At 50.8% G+C, this 19,956-nt stretch overlaps 1 protein-coding gene across 2 annotated transcripts in view; it reads right to left on the reverse strand.

Annotated features, from left to right (window-relative positions):
- VRK3 (VRK serine/threonine kinase 3) overlaps positions 1–19,956 on the reverse strand; it is a 99,764-nt gene that overhangs the window by 31,282 nt on the left and 48,526 nt on the right. For both annotated transcript variants that reach the window (XM_075325973.1, XM_075325972.1), the window contains exons 8-9: positions 6,380–6,446; positions 3,725–3,818 (exon numbers count right to left, since the gene is read on the reverse strand). In XM_075325973.1, coding sequence (XP_075182088.1) covers positions 3,725–3,818; positions 6,380–6,446 — 161 coding nt within the window. The remainder of the gene's footprint in view (positions 1–3,724; positions 3,819–6,379; positions 6,447–19,956) is intronic.

Here is a 19,956-nt window from a genome sequence, read left to right on the forward strand (position 1 = left end):
GGCCTGAAAACTGGAGTGGTTAAAGAACACACTCTTTGCCCTTTTAGGCGAGGTAAACTGGTGCTTTTCTGCCAGAGAGGGTTGCTCCTCTGATACTGGCGGATTGAGATCCAGTACAGAATTAATGGACGCAATCAAATCACTAACATCTGAGTCACTTTCGGACAGATCAATGGGGTACATGGAGTTAACCTCCGAGCCCCCCGTAAAGGCATCCTCCTCATCCTGCGAGTCAGCTCCTGAATCAGAGCCGCGGGACGAGGAAGGAGAGGGAACCCTGCGTCTCTTCTTAGAAGGACGGGGTCTGGGACCAGATGATGAATCCTCTGTGAGCTCCGGTCCTGAGAATCCCCTAGCAGCAGAGGCGCCCTGTGAAAGGGGCTGATGCATGTTCAGCAAAGTCCTGGACAGAAGTCCCATGGAGTCAGCAAAAGACTGGGAGATAGACCTAGAAAAGGATTCTACCCAAGCCGCGGGTTCAGCCACAGGAGCAGGGGCAGCCTGAGAGACCACTGGGGGTGAGACTCCAGGCTGAGGCACCGCCAGGTTAGAGCAGGCATCACAATGTGGGAATATGCTCGGTTCGGGCAGTAGGAGCTTACATGCAGTGCATACTGAATACAGCTTTGGAGCCTTGCTCCTCGTGTGAGACATGCTGCTGGAGTGGGGGCTCTGCCAGAGAATGAACCCCAGAGAGTATAATCAGAGGTCCACAACCGGAGACCGGTTGTGGCTTACCAGACCGCTGGAGCGGTGTTGTGTGCCCTCCAGATCCCGAAGCCCGGACCCCCAAGCACAGCAACTCAGCAGAGGTGCTGCAGACCAGCGTTTGCAGAGAGAACGCTGAGAAAATGGCCGCCGGAGCGAAGAGAGGGGGCGGGACTTGCTTGAAGAGCGGGATATGGAGGGCCATAGAGACCTACAGGGGAGGGGACACACACTGCAGTGGGGAGTGTCCCTCCCCTGTGCAGAACGGCCGCCGGGCGGAGCCGAGCCTGTCCCTCTGCATGAATGACATGCGAGGGCAGTGAAACCGAAACTAGGCCTCCGGCGAAGCCGGGGCCTAAATTTGAGCGCCGCGGCCGGCGCGCAGGCACCATCGGCGCGGTTCTCAGGCGACAGCCAGAGAACCCGCCGGAAATGTCATAAAACACAGTCAGCACACTCTCCCACAACAATAAAGTACAGGGACCCCCAATATATAAACGTCTCAGGTACTTAGCTTGCTGAGACGCAGGGTTCCAAGTCCCTGGGGATGAGTGCTCCGGTCCAGCAGGGTCCTGAAGGGCTGCGGATGGAGACCGGTCTCCTGCCAAGCATGGAGACCGTGCTGGCTCCCACTTCAAGCCAGAGCCCAGGAGGGATGGTGAAGGAGCGCGGCATGTAAGGCTCCAGCCTTGGAATCAACCTTAACAACACCGCCGACACAGTGGGGTGAGAAGGGACATGCCGGGAGTCCAGACATGGACCCGCTTTTCTTCAAACTCTTTCCAAAAATCAGATGAGAATGCATGTGTGGATGTGTGCCTCCTGAACACAAAGCGATAAACTGGCTAGATCTGGTTCTCCAGGGGGTGTATAAGCTCAGAGGGAGGAGCTACACTTTTAAGTGTAGTACTTTGTGTGTCCTCCAGAGGCAGAAGCTAAACACCCAATGTCTGGGTCTCCCATAGGAATGATAAAGAAAATGTAATCCCGTGCTTTCCAGTTACTCTACAACAATCCTTCAGCCATTAAACTGAATGGAGCTGGGAGCTGCAGGCTATACATAGCAACTGTCAGTGGTTGCTATAGGAACAAAATAAACTGTTAGTATAACAAGCTTAAGTGGGAGGTAAAAAGATGTCGGTGGTGAGACGGACAGAGAGACAGCCCGGGCAAAGAGAGAGGGAGAGAGAGACACACATACAGGGACAGAGATTGAGACAGATAGAAACAGACAGACAAGGAAAGAGACAAACAGCGAGACAGACAGAGACTGGAAGAGAGACAGTTACTATCCCGGGTAACGCCGGGTACTACAGCGCATATATATATATATACATATATATATATATATATATATATATATATATATATATATATATATATATATATATATATACATATATATATATATACACACACACACACACACACATGCATACATATACATTATACACACACACACACACACACACACGAATATGCAAACTTAGAAGAATCAGGGACTCCTCAGAAAAACAAAGGGCATGGGTGCTTAGCTTCAGAAACACGTGAGGAGGACACAGACTGCATTTATCCATTACTGCCGGTATGTGAACACATATAGAGGTTTTTATATAAGAACTGTTATTGAGTTCTCCTGACGTTCTTCAATTAGAGGGTTATTCCCTTTTCATCAATCCATGGCTGAGAAGTATAGAGAATGTCATTGGCGGAAAAGAAAAGGGTAAATCAGGATGACTATTATTTATTGATACCTCCTGAGGGCACGCTATCATGCTAAGAGGGCGGAATGAGTGCAGGAACTAACGCCCTTGTGACTAGTCTCTGCGCTCATTAGCATATCATAAAGGATCTATTTCTAAAGATCTCTTTATCTATGCTACTAGATACAGGGACGGTTAGGCAGGGATTAGCAATGTACACCTAAAACTGCTCGTGGTTCTTGCTGCATACTGCACCGGACAGGTTCCCTTTAAAAAGCAAACACCTGCTGACAGATTCCCTTTAATACTGATTATAATGTAATCTGTTCAGCAGGATAGTGTACGAGTGTGTGCAGATAGACTCAGTCCTCCTCCGTCATGCTCTGTGCAATATTATTTCTCACTGACAACTTTAATCTTGCATAATTGTATTGTTTTGTGGCGAATGCAGAAATTCTGAACAGCTACAGACACTGCAATGCGTATGGGAGGACAGAGGCATTTTTTCGTAAACAAGACAATATTACAAAGTATATGTTTGCATACATTGATTACAGTACAAAGACCAGAAAGATAGCTAAACGCTCGGTAGAATATCATGACCTAACTAATGTGAGTTTAGTTTAAAGCGCACCAATCACCGGGATGTTCTCATATAACCTATAGCCAGTGCTATACTGGCGCTATCAGGCTGAGTCTATACATACCTGCAGTGGTCAGCTCGGATGTTTAGGTTTTGAAATCCAAGAAAGTAAAGTTTATAAAATTAGCTGCTTGTTGAGTGACAGCAGCTGCCGATCAGATAATATATTCATAGTTGGCCCCTCCCCCTGTTAGAATTAGCATAAGTATTGTACAAACTATTCACTTTGTTGCAGGACCTGTGTGAGGTCATACCCATGTGACCTGGAATCCAGATTTGGTGGCTGAGGCCCCGCCCCTTCTGGTCACATGGATATGACCTCACACAGGTCCTGCAAGAGACAAAGTGAATTGTTTGTATAATGTTTATGCTAATTCTAACAGGGGGAGGGGATAACTCTGTATACCCCCCAGATATTATCTGATCCTCAGCTGCTGTCACTCAACAAGCTGCTGATATTATAAAGTTTACTTTTTTGGATTTCAAAATCTATACATCAGAGCTGACCACTGCAGGTATGTATAGAATCAGCCTGATAGTGCCAGTATAGCACTGGATTTAGCTTATATACGAAAATCCTGGTGATTGGTGCGCTTTAAGAAGAATTCTCTCTTTTTTATTGTGCCTTGTATTGTTGCAGTACGCACAGCAAATCCAACCTAGTCGTTACCTGTAATAGATATCCTTCAAACTCCGTACTCCAAAACCAATACAGGTCGGGATCCCCAGTGATGGGCAATTGTTAAGCTTCTTCCATTTGTCAACTAGGAAAAAAAATTTACAAAAATATTAGAGACATACAGTATACCATATTTTTAGGTTTATAAGACGCACTGGATTATAAAACGCACCCCAAATTTAGAGGAAAAAAGTAAAAAAAAAAAAAAAAAAAAGAAAAGAAAAAAAAGTGTCCGTCTTACAATCTGGTGGTGTCTTACCAGGAGCAGGCGGCAGCAGTGGTGGAGCGGGGTAACAGGAGGCAGGGGCAGTGCTGGAATAGGGCAATGCTGCGGGGACTGTGCTGGATCTGCGCTGTGCTGGGGCTGCAGGCCGAGGGAGCTGCGATACGCTGGGGCTGCAGGCTGAGGGAGCTGCGATGTGCTGGGGCTGCAGGCCGAGGGAGCTGCGATGTGCAGGGGCTGCAGGCCGAGGGCACTGCGATATGCAGGGGCTGCAGGCCGAGGGAGCTGCGATGTGCTGGGGTTGCAGGCCGAGGGCGCTGCGATATGCTGGGGCTGCAGGCCAAGGGAGCTGCGATATGCAGGGGCTGCAGGCCGAGGGCACTGCGATATGCAGGGGCTGCAGGCCGAGGGAGCTGCGATGTGCTGGGGTTGCAGGCCGAGGGCGCTGCGATATGCTGGGGTTGCAGGCCGAGGGCGCTGCGATATGCTGGGGCTGCAGGCCGAGGGCGCTGCGATATGCTGGGGCTGCAGGCCGAGGGCGCTGCGATATGCTGGGGCTGCAGGCTGAGGGAGCTGTGCAGCTCTAGGCTCACAATCTCATCTGCGCATGCACCGCCTCCGCCCATTGATCGCCCAGCAGCAGACTTAAGGAAAATGGTGCCTGGAGGTGGTGAGTGCGCAGATGAAATCTTGCCCCGAGAGCTTCACTTGCGCACATGCCGACTCCGGGCCCCATTACTTGAAGTCCGCACCGCCGAAATTTTCAGGATAGTATAGCGCACCTCCAGCACAGCACCCGCGGCATTGCTCCTGTGACCCTTCACCATCCCTAGTAAGCAACATTCGGATTATAAGATGCATCCCTCATGATCCTTCCAAATATTTGGGAGGAAAAGTGTGTTTTATAATCCGAAAAATACAGTAGATAAGTTTGTACCATATAATAATAATAATAAAAAATAATTTTACATTGTGTGCTACTCACCATATGGAATAAATAAAATATTGCTGTCTTTTCAAAAATCAGTGTGGCAGAAAATCTATCAGAATTTATTTAATTTTGTTTAATTTTTTTTTTACTTTGCTTTTGCAGATTAAATAGCATGATAATCTTATCGTATGCTTTTTACTGATGTAACAATCAATACTTAGCTTTGTGCACTTTTTCCCCATTTTGGATGTAAAGCAATTTTAATGGAAAACCTTTAATGATTCTAAATGTGATAACTAAAAAAAAAGTCATATTTCCAATAATTACTATATATAGTAATTTTCAGTTTTTAAAAATGCCTTTAGAAAATGTGTCAGTTAATGGGTTCTCCATAAATACAAGAAATTAAACAACTGAAAGGAAATGTTTAATGAGAAGAGGCTGCTTACACTGCTGTCCTACAGGTCTATCTGAGCTAATACTACAGACTACAGCTACCAGGGCTGCTGAGGTAAGAAGAGGCTGCTTACACTGCTGTCCTGGTCTACCTGATCTAATACTGGAGATACCAGGGCAGCTGAGGTAAGAATAAGCTGCTTGCACTGCTGTCCTCCTGGTCTGATTTAATAGTAGAGATACCAGGGATGCTGAGGTAAGAAGAGGCTGCTCACACTGCTCTCCTCCTGGTCTATCTGATCTAATAGTAGAGATACCAGGGGTGCTGAGGTAAGAAAAGGCTGCTCACCCTGCTGTCCACCCCAACCATATGATCTAATACTAGACATACCAGGGTTGCTAAGGTAAGAAAAGGCTGCTCACACTGCTGCCCTCCTGGTCTATCTGATCTAACGCTAGAGATACCAGGGCTGCTAAGGTAAGAGGCTGCTCACACTGCTGTCCACTCTGTCTAATATAATAATAATGGGGCTACCAAGAGAGTTGAGGAAAGAAGAGTCTGCTCACACTGCTGTCCATCCTGTCTAGCTGATCTAATACTGGAGATACCAGGGGTGGATACAAGTTACTTTATACGAGATAAAAAGTCTTCTTACTTGTCATACTGTCTAACGTCTTTGAGATGTATTACTGACACCGTGACTGGGATATCCTGGAAGGTCCTGTAGCTTAAGTGTTCAGTGGTGAGCTTTTTCAGGCTCTGTAGCATGGTGAGAAATGTGCATGTTCAGTTTCCTCTCCTGCCCGGCACTGATTGGATAGATCAGTGTGGGGCAGAAGGAGAGAGAGAACTGTGCAGCTGTATAGTTCTCCCAGTGATTGAGAAGGGCACTATATGAGTGCTTCTCTCTGACAGCGAAGTCTGCCTCATGGACTATTAGAGGCGCACACTTTTTGAGCAACATTTTTGTTTTCTTCATAACAAAAATGCACAGTGTATACACAAACATTATAAGACCCAGATATCTGGGTTATCAGTGGGCTTTTCTTCTTTTATGGGTGAAGTTGAGTGCTGTTGTGTATGCGGTGCAGATACCTGTCACTTTCTTAGCTGCTCTTTGGAAAAAGTTCTGTTCATTGTAAATCTTTCCATCTCTGGCATCCTGAAAATTGAAAAGGAAGAAATAATGATAATTACTTACTGATAATTGGATTTTCCAGAACCAGGACCCCACCGAATATGACAGAGTGTATCTGCCCCCCGGAATAGGAAACCCACTGAAAATAAAAGGGGCGATACCTCCACGAACTCCCCAGTGTGTTTATAGAGCATAACTCCCCCCTCCCCTTTGGACATTTGAGCAGGATGGGAGTGCAGCGCTGGCTTCCTGCTCAAATGTCTCAAGCCGGTGCTGATTGGTCACGGGCTCATAAGTCATAATATCACATGGGCCCTGGGAATGCGGCTTCAGACATTGCTGGGAACGAAGGGAATTTTGTTACTTACCGTAAATTCCTTTTCTTCTAGCTCTTATTGGGAGACCCAGACGATTGGGTGTATAGCACTGCCTCCGGAGGCCACACAAAGCAATTACACTAAAAAGTGTAAGGCCCCTCCCCTTCTGGCTATACACCCCCAGTGGGATCACTGGCTCACCAGTTTTAGTGCAAAAGCAAGAAGGAGGAAAGCCAATAACTGGTTTAAATAAATTCTCTCCGAGTAACATCGGAGAACTGAAAACCGTTCAACATGAACAACATGTATACCCGCAAACAAACCAAAAATCCCGAAGGACAACAGGGCGGGTGCTGGGTCTCCCAATAAGAGCTAGAAGAAGAAGGGAATTTTGTTTACTTACCGTAAATTCCTTTTCTTCTAGCTCCAATTGGGAGACCCAGACAATTGGGTGTATAGCTATTGCCTCTGGAGGCCACACAAAGTATTACACTTAAAAGTGTAAGGCCCCTCCCCTTCTGGCTATACACCCCCAGTGGGATCACTGGCTCACCAGTTTTAGTGCCAAAGCAAGAAGGAGGAAAGCCAATAACTGGTTTAAAGACCAATTCAATCCGAGGAAACATCGGAGAACTGAACCATACCACATGAACAACATGTGTACCCGAAAAAACAGAAAAAACCCAGAGAAAACAGGGCGGGTGCTGGGTCTCCCAATTGGAGCTAGAAGAAAAGGAATTTACGGTAAGTAAACAAAATTCCCTTCTTCTTTTTCGCTCCTAATTGGGAGACCCAGACAATTGGGACGTCCAAAAGCAGTCCCTGGGTGGGTAAAAGAATACCTCGTGATAGGGCCGTCAAACAGCCCTTTCCTACAGGTGGGCAATTGCCGCCTGAAGGACTTATCTACCTAGGCTGGCGTCTGCCGAAGCGTAGGTATGCACCTGAAAATGCTTGGTAAAAGTATGCAGACCCAATCAGGTAGGTGCCTGACACACCTGCTGAGCCGTAGCCTGGTGCCGTAATGTCCAGGATGCACCCACGGCTCTGATAGAATGGGCCTTCGGCCTTGAGAGAACCAGAAGCCCAGTAGAACTGTAGGTTTCAAGAATTGGTTCCTCGATCCCCCGAGCAAGGGTGGATTTGGAAGCTTGCGACTGTTTACGCCGACCAGCGACAAGGACAAGAGTGCATCCGGGTGGCGCAGGAGCGCCATGCGGGAAGTAGAACCTGAGTGCTCTCACCAGAACCAACAGATGCAAATCTTTCTGAAATTGATGGACTGGACGAGGACACAAAGAAGGTGAGGTGATATCCTGATTGATATGAAAGTGGGATACCACCTTAGGGAGAAATTCCGGAACCGGACGCAGAACTACCCTGTCCTGGTGAAGGACCAGGAAGGGAGTTTGTATGAGAGCGTTGCTAGCTCGGACACTCTCCTAAGAGACGAGACCGTTACTAGAAGGCCACTTCCCGTGAAAAGCGGGAAGGGAGACATCCTTCCAAGGCTCGAAAGGCGGCATCTGGAGAGCAATTAGAACCTTGTTCAGATCTCAGGGCTCTAACGGCCGCTTGTACGGAGTGCTGAGAAGACAAACTCCCCGTAGGAACGTGCGTACCTGAGGAAGTCGTTGTTTCTGAAAAAATACAGATAGCGCTGAGACTTGTCCCTAAAGGGAACTGAGCGACAACCCATTTTCCTACCTAGATTGCAGGAAGGAAGGAAACATAGACGATGCAACCGGCCAGGGAGAAACACCCTGCGCCGAGCACCGAGATAAGAATATCTTCCACGTCCTGTGGTCAATCTTGGCGGACGTTGGTATGCTAGCCTGTCTCATGGTGGCAACCATGTCCTGAGGTAATCCTGACGACACTAGGTTCCAGGACTCAATGCCACACCATCCGGTTGAGGGCCGTAGAATTCAAATGGAAGAATGGCCCTTGAGACAGCCAGTCTGATTGGTCTGGTAGTGCCCCCGGTTAGCCTACCGTGAGGCACCACAGAACCGAGTACCACAACATCCTCGGCCAATCTGTAGCGACGAGGATGGCGCGGCCGCAGTTGGTCTTGATCTAGCGCAGTACTCTGGGCAACAATGCCAGAGGTGGCACCTAAGGTAGCTGGAACTGCGACCAATGCTGAACTAAGGCGTTTGCCGCCAGAGCTCGATGATTGTGAAACCGTGCCATGAAGCTGGCACATTGTTGTTGTGCCGTGACGCCATTAGATCGACGTCCGGCCTCTGTCAGCGGCGCCAGATCTCCTGAAACCCGTCCGGGTGAGGAGACCATACCCTTTCGGCCACACCTCAGCGACTTAGGAAGTCAGCTTCCTAGTTTCCACACTTGGGATGTGAATTGTGGATATGGTGGATGCCGTGTCTTCCACCCACATCAGAACCTGCCGGACTTCCTGGAAGGCTTGCCGGTTGCGCGTTCTTCCTTGGTGGTTGATGTATGCCACCGCTGTGGAGCTGTCCGACTGAAGTCGGATATGCTTGCTTTCCAGCCGCTGTTGGAAGGTTTGTAGGGCAAGATACACTGCTCTGTGTTCAAGAACATTGATCTGAAGGGTGGACTCTTGCTGAGTCCACGTACCCTGAGCGCTGTAGTGGAGAGAAACTGCTCCCCACCCTGATAGACTCGCGTCTGTCGTAACTATCGCCCAGATGGGGATAGGAAGGACCTTCTTTTTGACCAAGAGGTGGGAAGAAGCCACCACCGTAGAGATTCCTTGGCCGCCTGAGAAAGAACGACGACTCTGTTGAGGGACGTCGACTCCTCGTCCCATTGGCGGAGAATGTCCCATTGTAGTGGACGCAGTAAAACTGCGCGAAAGGAACTGCCTCCATTGCTACCATCTTACGTAGGAAGTGCATGAGGCGTCTCAATGTGTGCGACTGGTTCTTAAAGAAGAGCTTGCAGCCCGTAGTGAATGCTGTTTGTCTAGCGGAAGCTTCACTATCGCTGAGAGAGTAAGAAACTCTATGCCTAGCTATATTATCGATAGGGTCGGGGTCGGATCTGACTTTAAAAAGTTGATGATCCACCCAAAACTTTAGAGAGTCTCCAGCGCAACGTTCGGGCAGTGTTGGCATGTTTCCTAAGAGAGTGCCTTGACCAGTAGATCGTCTAAATACGGGATCACAGAGTGACCCTGAGAGTGCAGGACTGTGACTACTGCTGCCCTGACCTTGGCGAAGACCAGTGGGACTGTCGCTAGCCGGAAGGTAGAGCTACGAACAGAAGGTGTTCGTCTCCTATAACGAAGCGTAGAAACGCTAGTGCTCTGGATCAATCGGCACGTGTGGATAAGCATCCTTGATGCCTAATGATGCTAGGAAATATCCTTGGGACCTTGAGGCGGAGGGATTCCATCCGGAACCGCCTGGTGTCCACGAGCTTGCTGAGCATTTTGAGATCCAGAACGGGACGGAACGGCCCGTTGTTATAGGTACCGCAAAGAATTTGGGGTAAAAACCGTGACCTTGTTCCTGAAGAGGAACGGGGGTCATCACTCTTTCTGCCTATAGAGTGCACCCTGTTTGCAGAAGAGCAGCGGCTCGGCCGGGAGGTGGAGAAATTCTGAAGAATCGAGTTGGAGGACGAGAAGTGAGCTCTATCCTGTACCCGTGAGACAGAATGTCTCACCCTCAATGGTCATTGACCTATGGCAGCTAAATATCGCCAAGGCGGGAGAGCCTGCTACCGACCGAGGCCGCAAGTCATGAGGAAGCCGCCTTGGAAGCGGGTTTTCAGACTGTCGATTTTTTTTTGGGCGTGACTGAGCCCGCTAAGAATCTGAGCTCCTCTGATCCTTTTGAGTCCACATTGGACGAGGAAAAATGGGACCTGCCCGAGCCTCGAAAAGGCCGAAAACCCCGACTGCCTCTTGCTCTGTTGGGGTTTGTTGTGTCCGGGCTGAGGAAAGGATGAATCCTTACCCCTGGACTGTTTAATGGTTACATTCACCAAACAGTCGGTCAGCAGAAAAAGGCAACTGGTTAGGCAACCTTTTTTGGAAGCAGAATCTGCCTTCCATTCACTTAACGAGCAGACCAGGCTCTGCTTAAAAACACGGAGTAGCGGAGGCTACCGCCGCACGGTACGCAGAGTCCAGGACAACCTGAATCGCGTAAGAAACAAATGCAGACATTTGAGAGGTTAAGGATGCCACCTGCAGCACAGATGTACGTGTAACCGTGTCAATCTGTGTAAGACAAGCTGAAATAGCTTGGAGTGCCCCAAGGGAGAGAATGCCGGAGCCAACAGCAGTTCCATCTCCCACTGCAACTATGGATCTAGCTACAAGCCTGGAGATTGGAGGATGCCGCTTGAGACACTGGGTCCAGTCCCTGACCAAGTCAGGGGACAGGGATAACGTGTATCCTAAGCCGTCTGGAGAAGCGCATATCTGGATAAGCGTGGTGTTCCTGGACTGCCTCTCTGTCCAGAAAAATACGTGAAGCTGACTCCTCCACTGGAGGAGCTGTGAGAAATAACCCACATTCTATAGATGGACGCTATAAGATTATTTACTATGGCGTCACGATCAGGTGTATCCAGATTGAGAGCGGTCTCAGGATCAGAATCCTGAGCCGCTACTTCCGCCTCATTACACAGCGAGTCCTTCTGCTAGGACCCTGATGAAACCGAGGCCGCTCATAGTGAGCCCGCTTAGGCTGTCTGGGACTGACGTCCGTGCAGAGCCGTGACTCTGGGATGCGTGTGACATTCCCGGAGCTGTTAGTTGTTCACACTGAGGGGGGCCATGGATCAATGATTCAACAGTGCCCATATTGTGAGAGACATGTCCGGACTGCTAGGCTTCTAGTATCATAGCCACAGTCTCAGAAAAAACTGTCAGTAAATACTGCAGACACCGTCCTCATCCCCTGGCCATTAGTGCATACAATGGGAGTCTATGTAACCTGCCGGCCGTATAGCCGTACATGCTGTACCAGCTGTATAGAAAAACATGTGGTTCTGCACCTTTGTTTTACACAGAGAATATGCTGATAACTCCTCCGCATAATCCAGGAGGGTATATACAACGTGCGACCAAACAGTGCAATGTATATAGTACAAGCATATCTATAAGTGCACTTCTGCACTAGTGGGGTTAGCACCACAGGTGCTGCTTAACGCCTGTTGCAGCGATTGCGTGACTATCAGAATGCCAGGGTCTTCCACACTTGTCTCTGTATCGTACAGAAACTGACACTAATGGCTGCCGGCGTCCTTGTAGAGAAGGAAGCCGTGGGCGTGCCTGAGAAAGTGCGGGAATCCGGACTCACAGTGCACACAGTGAGAGGGGTGGAGTATGCAAAACCTACTCCAGCTCTCAGCGCTGCTGTGCTATGCAGCGTCACGCCCCTACCCTGACTGTCAGGGCTGTGGGCGGTAACGAAGGGAGATAGGCCCAGAAGCCGGGGACTCGAGTTAACAGCGCGGCCGCCGTAAAAGCGCGGGCCGCGCTGAAGTCCCCGGCGCACCACAAGTGCCAGCCGCGCCGCAGTCCCAGCGGCCGGCGCGACCAGTTCCCATAAGTGAGCCTGCTTCAGCGAAGCTGAATGAGGCCATGGCACAGGCGCCGCAGCGCTGATGTCCCCCGGCGCACTACAACACCCAGCATGCTGCGGTGTGAGCGCCAAATGCACGGGGACACAGAGTACCTTGAGGAAGCAGGGCCATGTCCCTGATGTACTCCGCTCCATCCAGCATCTTCTCCAGGGGCTGTAGATGGAGCACGGTCTCAGTGCCTGGAGACCGGTAAATCCCACTTCACCCAGAGCCCTGTAAAAAGGGATGGGGAAGGAATCAGCATGTGGGCTCCTGCCGCCGTACCCGCAATGGGTACCTCAACCTTACAAACACCTCCGACATACAGTGGGGTGAGAAGGGAGCATGCTGGGGACACTATATGTGTCCTCTTTTCTTCCATCCGACATAGTCAGCAGCTGCTGCTGACTAAAAAGTGGAGCTATGCGTGGATGTGTTGCCTCCTTCGCACAAAGCACAAAACTGGTGAGCCAGTGATCCCACTGGGGGTGTATAGCCAGAAGGGGAGGGGCCTTACACTTTTAAGTGTAATACTTTGTGTGGCCTCCAGAGGCAATAGCTATACACCCAATTGTCTGGGTCTCCCAATTAGGAGCGAAAAAGAAAAGGAATTTACGGTAAGTAACAAAATTCCCTTCTTCTTCGGCGCTCTATTGGGAGACCCAGGCGATTGGGACGTCCAAAAGCTGTCCCTGGGTGGGTAAAGAAATACCTCATGTTAGAGCTGCAAGACAGCCCTCCCCTACGGGGAGGCAACTGCCGCCTGCAGGACTCTTCTACCTAGGCTGGCGTCCGCCGAAGCATAGGTATGCACCTGATAATGTTTGGTGAAAGTGTGCAGACTCGACCAGGTAGCTGCCTGGCACACCTGTTGAGCCGTAGCCTGGTGTCGTAATGCCCAGGATGCACCCACGGCTCTGGTAGAATGGGCCTTCAGCCCTGATGGAACCGGAAGCCCAGCAGAACGGTAGGCTTCAAGAATTGGTTCTTTGATCCATCGAGCCAGGGTGGCCTTAGAAGCCTGCGACCCTTTGCGCTTACCAGCGACAAGGACAAAGAGTGCATCCGAACGGCGCAAGGGCGCCGTGCGGGAAATGTAGATTCTGAGTGCTCTCACCAGATCTAACAAATGTAAATCCTTCTCATACCGATGAACTGCATGAGGACAAAACGAAGGCAAAGAGATATCCTGATTAAGATGAAAAGAGGATACCACCTTCGGGAGAAACTCCTGAATGGGGCGCAGCACAACCTTGTCCTGGTGGAAGACCAGGAAGGGAGCCTTGGATGATAGTGCTGCCAGCTCAGACACTCTCCGAAGAGATGTGATCGCTACCAGAAAAGCCACTTTCTGTGATAGTCTAGAAAGTGAAACCTCCCTCAGAGGCTCGAAGGGCGGCTTCTGAAGGGCAACTAGTACCCTGTTCAGATCCCATGGATCTAACGGCCGCTTGTACGGGGGTACGATATGGCAAACCCCCTGTAGGAACGTGCGCACCTTAGGAAGGCGTGCCAAACGCCTCTGAAAAAAGACGGATAGCGCCGAGACCTGACCTTTAAGGGAGCCGAGCGACAAACCTTTTTCTAACCCAGATTGCAGGAAAGAAAGAAAGGTAGGCAATGCAAATGGCCAGGGAGACACTCCCTGAGCAGAGGACCAGGATAAGAATATCCTCCACGTTCTGTGGTAGATCTTAGCGGACGTGGGCTTCCTAGCCTGTCTCATGGTGGCAACGACCCCTTGGGACAATCCTGAAGACGCTAGGATCCAGGACTCAATGGCCACACAGTCAGGTTCAGGGCCGCAGAATTCCGATGGAAAAACGGCCCTTGGGACAGTAAGTCTGGTCGGTCTGGGAGTGCCCACGGTTGGCCGACCGTGAGCTGCCACAGATCCGGATACCACGCCCTCCTCGGCCAGTCTGGGGCGACAAGTATGACGCGGCTGCAATCGGATCTGATCTTGCGTAGCACTCTGGGCAAGAGTGCCAGAGGTGGAAACACATAAGGGAGCCGGAACTGCGACCAATCTTGCACTAGGGCGTCTGCCGCCAGCGCTCTTTGATCGCGAGACCGTGCCATGAAGGTTGGGACCTTGTTGTTGTGCCGTGACGCCATTAGGTCGACGTCCGGCACCCCCCAGCGGCGACAGATTTCCTGAAACACGTCTGGGTGAAGGGACCATTCCCCTGCGTCCATGCCCTGGCGACTGAGGAAGTCTGCTTCCCAGTTTTCTACGCCGGGGATGTGAACTGCGGATATGGTGGAGGCTGTGGCTTCCACCCACATCAGAATCCGCCGGACTTCCTGGAAGGCTTGCCGACTGCGTGTCCCCCCTTGGTGGTTGATGTATGCCACCGCTGTGGAGTTGTCCGACTGAATTCGGATCTGCCTTCCTTCCAGCCACTGCTGGAAGGCTAGTAGGGCAAGATACACTGCTCTGATTTCCAGAACATTGATCTGAAGGGTGGACTCCTGCTGAGTCCACGTACCCTGAGCCCTGTGGTGGAGAAAGACTGCTCCCCACCCTGACAGACTCGCGTCTGTCGTGACCACCGCCCAAGACGGTGGTAGGAAGGATCTTCCCTGTGATAATGAGGTGGGAAGAAGCCACCACTGCAGAGAGTCTTTGGCCGTCTGGGAAAGGGAGACTTTCCTGTCCAGGGATGTTGACTTCCCGTCCCATTGGCGGAGATTGTCCCATTGAAGTGGACGCAGATGAAACTGCGCAAACGGAACCGCCTCTATTGCCGCCACCATCTTCCCGAGGAAGTGCATGAGGCGTCTTAAGGAGTGCCACTGACTTTGAAGGAGAGCCTGCACCCCAGTCTGTAGAGACCGCTGCTTGTCCAGCGGAAGCTTCACTATCGCTGAGAGAGTATGAAACTCCATGCCAAGATACGTTAGTGATTGGGTCGGTGACAGATTTGACTTTGGGAAGTTGATGATCCACCCGAACGCCTGGAGAGTCTCCAGTGCAACATTCAGGCTGAGTTGGCATGCCTCTTGAGAGGGTGCCTTGACCAGTAGATCGTCCAAGTAAGGGATCACCGAGTGTCCGTGAGAGTGCAAGACTGCTACCACTGCCGCCATGATCTTGGTGAACACCCGAGGGGCTGTCGCCAGACCAAATGGCAGAGCTACGAACTGAAGATGGTCGACTCCTATCACGAAGCGTAGAAAGCGTTGGTGCTCTGTAGCAATCGGCACGTGGAGATAAGCATCCTTGATGTCTATTGATGCTAGGAAATCTCCTTGAGACATTGAGGCAATGACTGAGCGGAGGGATTCCATCCGGAACCGCCTGGCGTTCACATGCTTGTTGAGCAGTTTTAGGTCCAGAACAGGACGGAAGGAGCCGTCCTTTTTTGGAACCACAAAGAGATTGGAGTAAAATCCTCGCCCCCGTTCCTGAGGGGGGACAGGGATCACGACTCCTTCTGCTCTTAGAGAGTCCACCGCCTGCAGCAGGGCATCTGCTCGGTTGGGGTGTGGGGAGGTTCTGAAGAACCGAAGTGGAGGCCGAGAACTGAACTCGATTCTGTACCCGCGAGACAAAATGTCTGTTACCCACCGGTCTTTGACCTGTGACAGCCAAATGTCGCAAAAGCGGGAGAGCCTGCCACCGACCGAGGATGCGGAGGGATGAGGCCGAAAGTCATGAGGCAGCCGCCTTGGAAGCGGTTCCTCCGGTTGTTTTCTTGGGGCGTGAATGAGCCCGCCAGGAATCTGAGCTCCTTTGCTCCTTCTGAGTCCCTTTGGACGAGGAGAATTGGGCCTTGCCCGAGCCTCGAAAGGACCGAAACCTCGACTGCCACTTTTTCTGTTGAGGTTTACTTGCTCTGGGCTGTGGTAAGGAAGAGTCCTTACCCTTGGACTGTTTTATGATTTCAGCCAATGGCTCACCAAACAGTCTGTCTCTAGATAATGGCAAGCTGGTTAAGCATTTTTTGGAACCAGCATCTGCTTTCCAGTCCTTTAACCACAAGGCTCTGCGCAAAACCACAGAATTGGCGGACGCCATAGCGGTACGGCTCGTAGATTCTAGGACAGCATTGATAGCATAGGTCGCAAACGCAGACATTTGCGAAGTTAGGGACGCCACTTGCGGCACTGCTGGATGTATGATAGCATCCACCTGTGCTAAACCAGCTGAAATAGCTTGGAGTGCCCACACGGCCGCGAATGCTGGAGCAAACGACGCGCCGATAGCTTCATAGACAGATTTCAACCAAAGGTCCATCTGTCTGTCGTTGGCATCTTTAAGTGAAGCGCCATCCTCTACTGCGACTATGGATCTAGCCGCAAGCTTGGAAATTGGGGGATCCACCTTTGGACATTGGGTCCAGCGTTTGGCCACCTCAGAGGGAAAAGGATAACGGGTATCCTTAGAACGTTTAGAGAAACGCTTGTCTGGATGAGCGTCGTGTTTCTGGATCGATTCTCTGAAGTCAGAGTGGTCCAAAAAAGCACTTAATTTACGCTTGGGATACAGGAAATGGAACTTCTCCTGCTGTGCAGCTGCCTCCTCTGCAGAAGGGGCTGGGGGAGAAATATCCAACAGTCTATTAATTGCCGATATAAGGTCATTAACCATGGCGTCACCATCAGGGGCATCCAGATTGAGAGGGGCCTCAGGATTAGAATCCTGGTCACCGTCCTCAGTCTCATCACAGAGAGACTCTTCTCGCTGAGACCCTGAGCAGTGTGATGACGTGGAGGGTCTTTCCCAGCGAGCTCGCTTAGGCTGCCTGGGACTGTCATCTGAGTCAGAGACTTCAGCCTGTGATGCTTGAGACCCCCTTGAAGTACGGATTAGTTCCAACTGAGGGGGACCGGAGAGCATAGACACAGCAGTGTCCATGGTCTGAGTAACTGGCCTGGACTGCAAGGTCTCCAGGATTTTTGTCATAGTCACAGACATTTTATCAGCAAAAGCTGCAAAGTCTGTCCCCGTCACCGGGGCAGGGTTCACAGGCGTCTCTGCCTGGGCCACTACCACCATAGGCTCTGGCTGACGATGTGCCACTGGGACTGAACATTGCACACAATGTGAGTCATTGGAGCCTGCTGGTAGATTAGCCCCACATGCAGTACAAACAGTGTACACAGCCTGTGCCTTGGCACCCTTGCGTTTTGCGGATGACATGTTGCTGCCTCCTCAGAGCAGTACAGGGTGTCCAGCCAAGAAGCGACCTTACAGTGCAACTATATATATATATGGTACCAAGAAAAAAGTACACTAATATAACACTGAGGCACTAGTGGGGCCAGCACTAAAGTGCAGCTTACCGCCCGCTTAGGAGCGGGTGTGTGGTCGCCGAAATCCCTTTAGTCTGGGTCTCCCAGAGCCTGCTGCCTTTCCCCAGCCAGACCGCATGTGTAATGGCTGCCGGCGTCCTTGTGGAGAGGGGGGGCGGGCCCTGGGCGTATACAGACGAAGAGCGGGAAGCCTGCTTCCCACTGTGCCTAGTGAGAGGGCTGGAGCATGTAAATAAGGCTCCAGCCCTCGGCGCTTCCAATTGAGCAGCGTCTCTCCCCTACCCTGATTGACAGGGTGGGGGCGGGAACGAAGCGGCGCTAGGCCGCAGAAGCCGGGGGCTAAAGTTAGAAGCGCCGCCGCCGTAAAAGCGCGGTCGGCGCAAAGTCCCCGGCGCACCACAAGTCGCAGCTGCGCCGCCGCTCCAGTAGCGGTCGGCGCAGTAGTTCCCAACATGTAACGTCACTCAGCAAAGCTGCAGTGACCTAACCCCAGCGCACAGCGCTACTGTCCCCGGCGCACTACAACGCTCAGCAAGCCCTGAGAGTGTCCGTGCCTGCCGGGGACACAGAGTACCTGAAAGTTGCAGGGCCTTGTCCCTGAACGGCACTCCCGCTCCAAATCCAGCAGGTTCTCTGGGTCTGTGGATGGAGCCCGGCCTCAGGGTTTGGGGGCCGGCAAGATCCCACTTCCACAGAGCCCTCCAGGGGATGTGGAAGGAAAACAGCATGTGGGCTCCAGCCTCCGTACCAGCAATAGGTACCTCAACCTTACAAGCACCACCGCGGGTGAGAAGGGAGCATGCTGGGGGCCCCATATGGGCCCTCTTTTCTTCCATCCGATATAGCCAGCAGCTACTGCTGACTACAAACAGTGGAGCTATGCGTGGATGTCTGACCTCCTTCGCACAAAGCAGAAAACTGGTGAGCCAGTGATCCCACTGGGGGTGTATAGCCAGAAGGGGAGGGGCCTTACACTTTTTAGTGTAATTGCTTTGTGTGGCCTCCGGAGGCAGTGCTATACACCCAATCGTCTGGGTCTCCCAATAGAGCGCCGAAGAAAATGGACGCACAGGAGGCGAGTATTGGTTTATTTATTTTTACGGGGGCGAACAAGGGGAATGAGAAGATGTTGTTCAATTAGTCAAGTAGTGGACAATCCCTTTAAAGGGAACTTGTCAGGTCCAATAATCACCTAGAACCACGAGCAGTTCTGGGTACATATTGCTAATCCCTGCCTAACCGTCCCTGTATCTAGTAGCATAGATAAAGGGATCTTTAGAAAAAGTACTTCTAAAGATCCTTTATGATATGCTAATAAGCGCAGGAAATAGTCGCAAAGGTCGGTAGTTCTCCCGACTAGTTCCCCCTCTTAGTATGACAGCACGTCTACAGGGGCGTGCTCTCGTGCCATTCAATCTCCAGCGTCTTCATCGGCAGTGACACAATTAACCGTGTCCACTTTGAAAAATAAGAAGAGATTGTGCACCGCACTGCTTACCTATACTGGAGGTAGTGTGGTATGTCTGTCCCAAACACAGTTCAGTGTGGAGTTGCCTTGATAATATCCATTAGATTTTCAGATGTCACAGAAAAATGGACCCGTATGGTATGGACCCGTGAAAGCACCCCTAGTGGTGCGAAACGGTACCGTCGTCCTCGTGCTCCCCTCCCTGCATTCCCTCATGTCAGTCTCACCTGTCAGCATTAAAAAATAAAATAGTCCTAGTTTATCGGTGAGTGCTGCCCTGTCTCTTTTTGTTCTATGGACAATTAACCGTGTCCTTTAAACTTCCTCAGACGCCGGGTTTATTGTCAGTGCGCATGGATCAGAAGTCCCGACACTTCCGGTCGTGCACAGTATGAAGCCGGGAGTACGCGTCCCGGCTTCAGAGAAGTCTAGTGCGCATGACCGGAAGTGTCGGGACTTCTGATCTATGCGCACTGACCGTAAAACTGACGTCTAAGGTGGTGCAAGGGACACAGGTAAGCACATCTATGCCGATTATGATGCTGGGGACGTCCCTGTGGGTGTGCTATGATGCTAAGAGAGTGGACTAGTCAGGAGAAGTAACGCCCTTGTGACTAGTCCCTGTGCTCATTAGCATATCACAAAGGATCTTTAGAAATACTTTTTCTAAAGATCTCTTTATCTATGCTACTAGATACAGGGATGGTTAGGCAGGGATTAGCAACATACACACAGAACTGCTCGTGGATCTGAGTGCATATTGTACATGACAGGTTCCCTTTAAGTTGTACCAGAGCTCTCTACATTTAACCACATATCAATCTGCTCAGCTCCTCCTGCTCTATAACATCATGCCTGAACATCCATCAAAATTTTCTGACAGGTGTTTAACCTTTATTCTTTACCAGCAATGGAGGAA

The sequence above is a fragment of the Anomaloglossus baeobatrachus genome, chromosome 10 (assembly GCF_048569485.1).
Source record: "Anomaloglossus baeobatrachus isolate aAnoBae1 chromosome 10, aAnoBae1.hap1, whole genome shotgun sequence".
Classification (NCBI taxonomy): Eukaryota; Metazoa; Chordata; class Amphibia; order Anura; family Aromobatidae; genus Anomaloglossus; species Anomaloglossus baeobatrachus.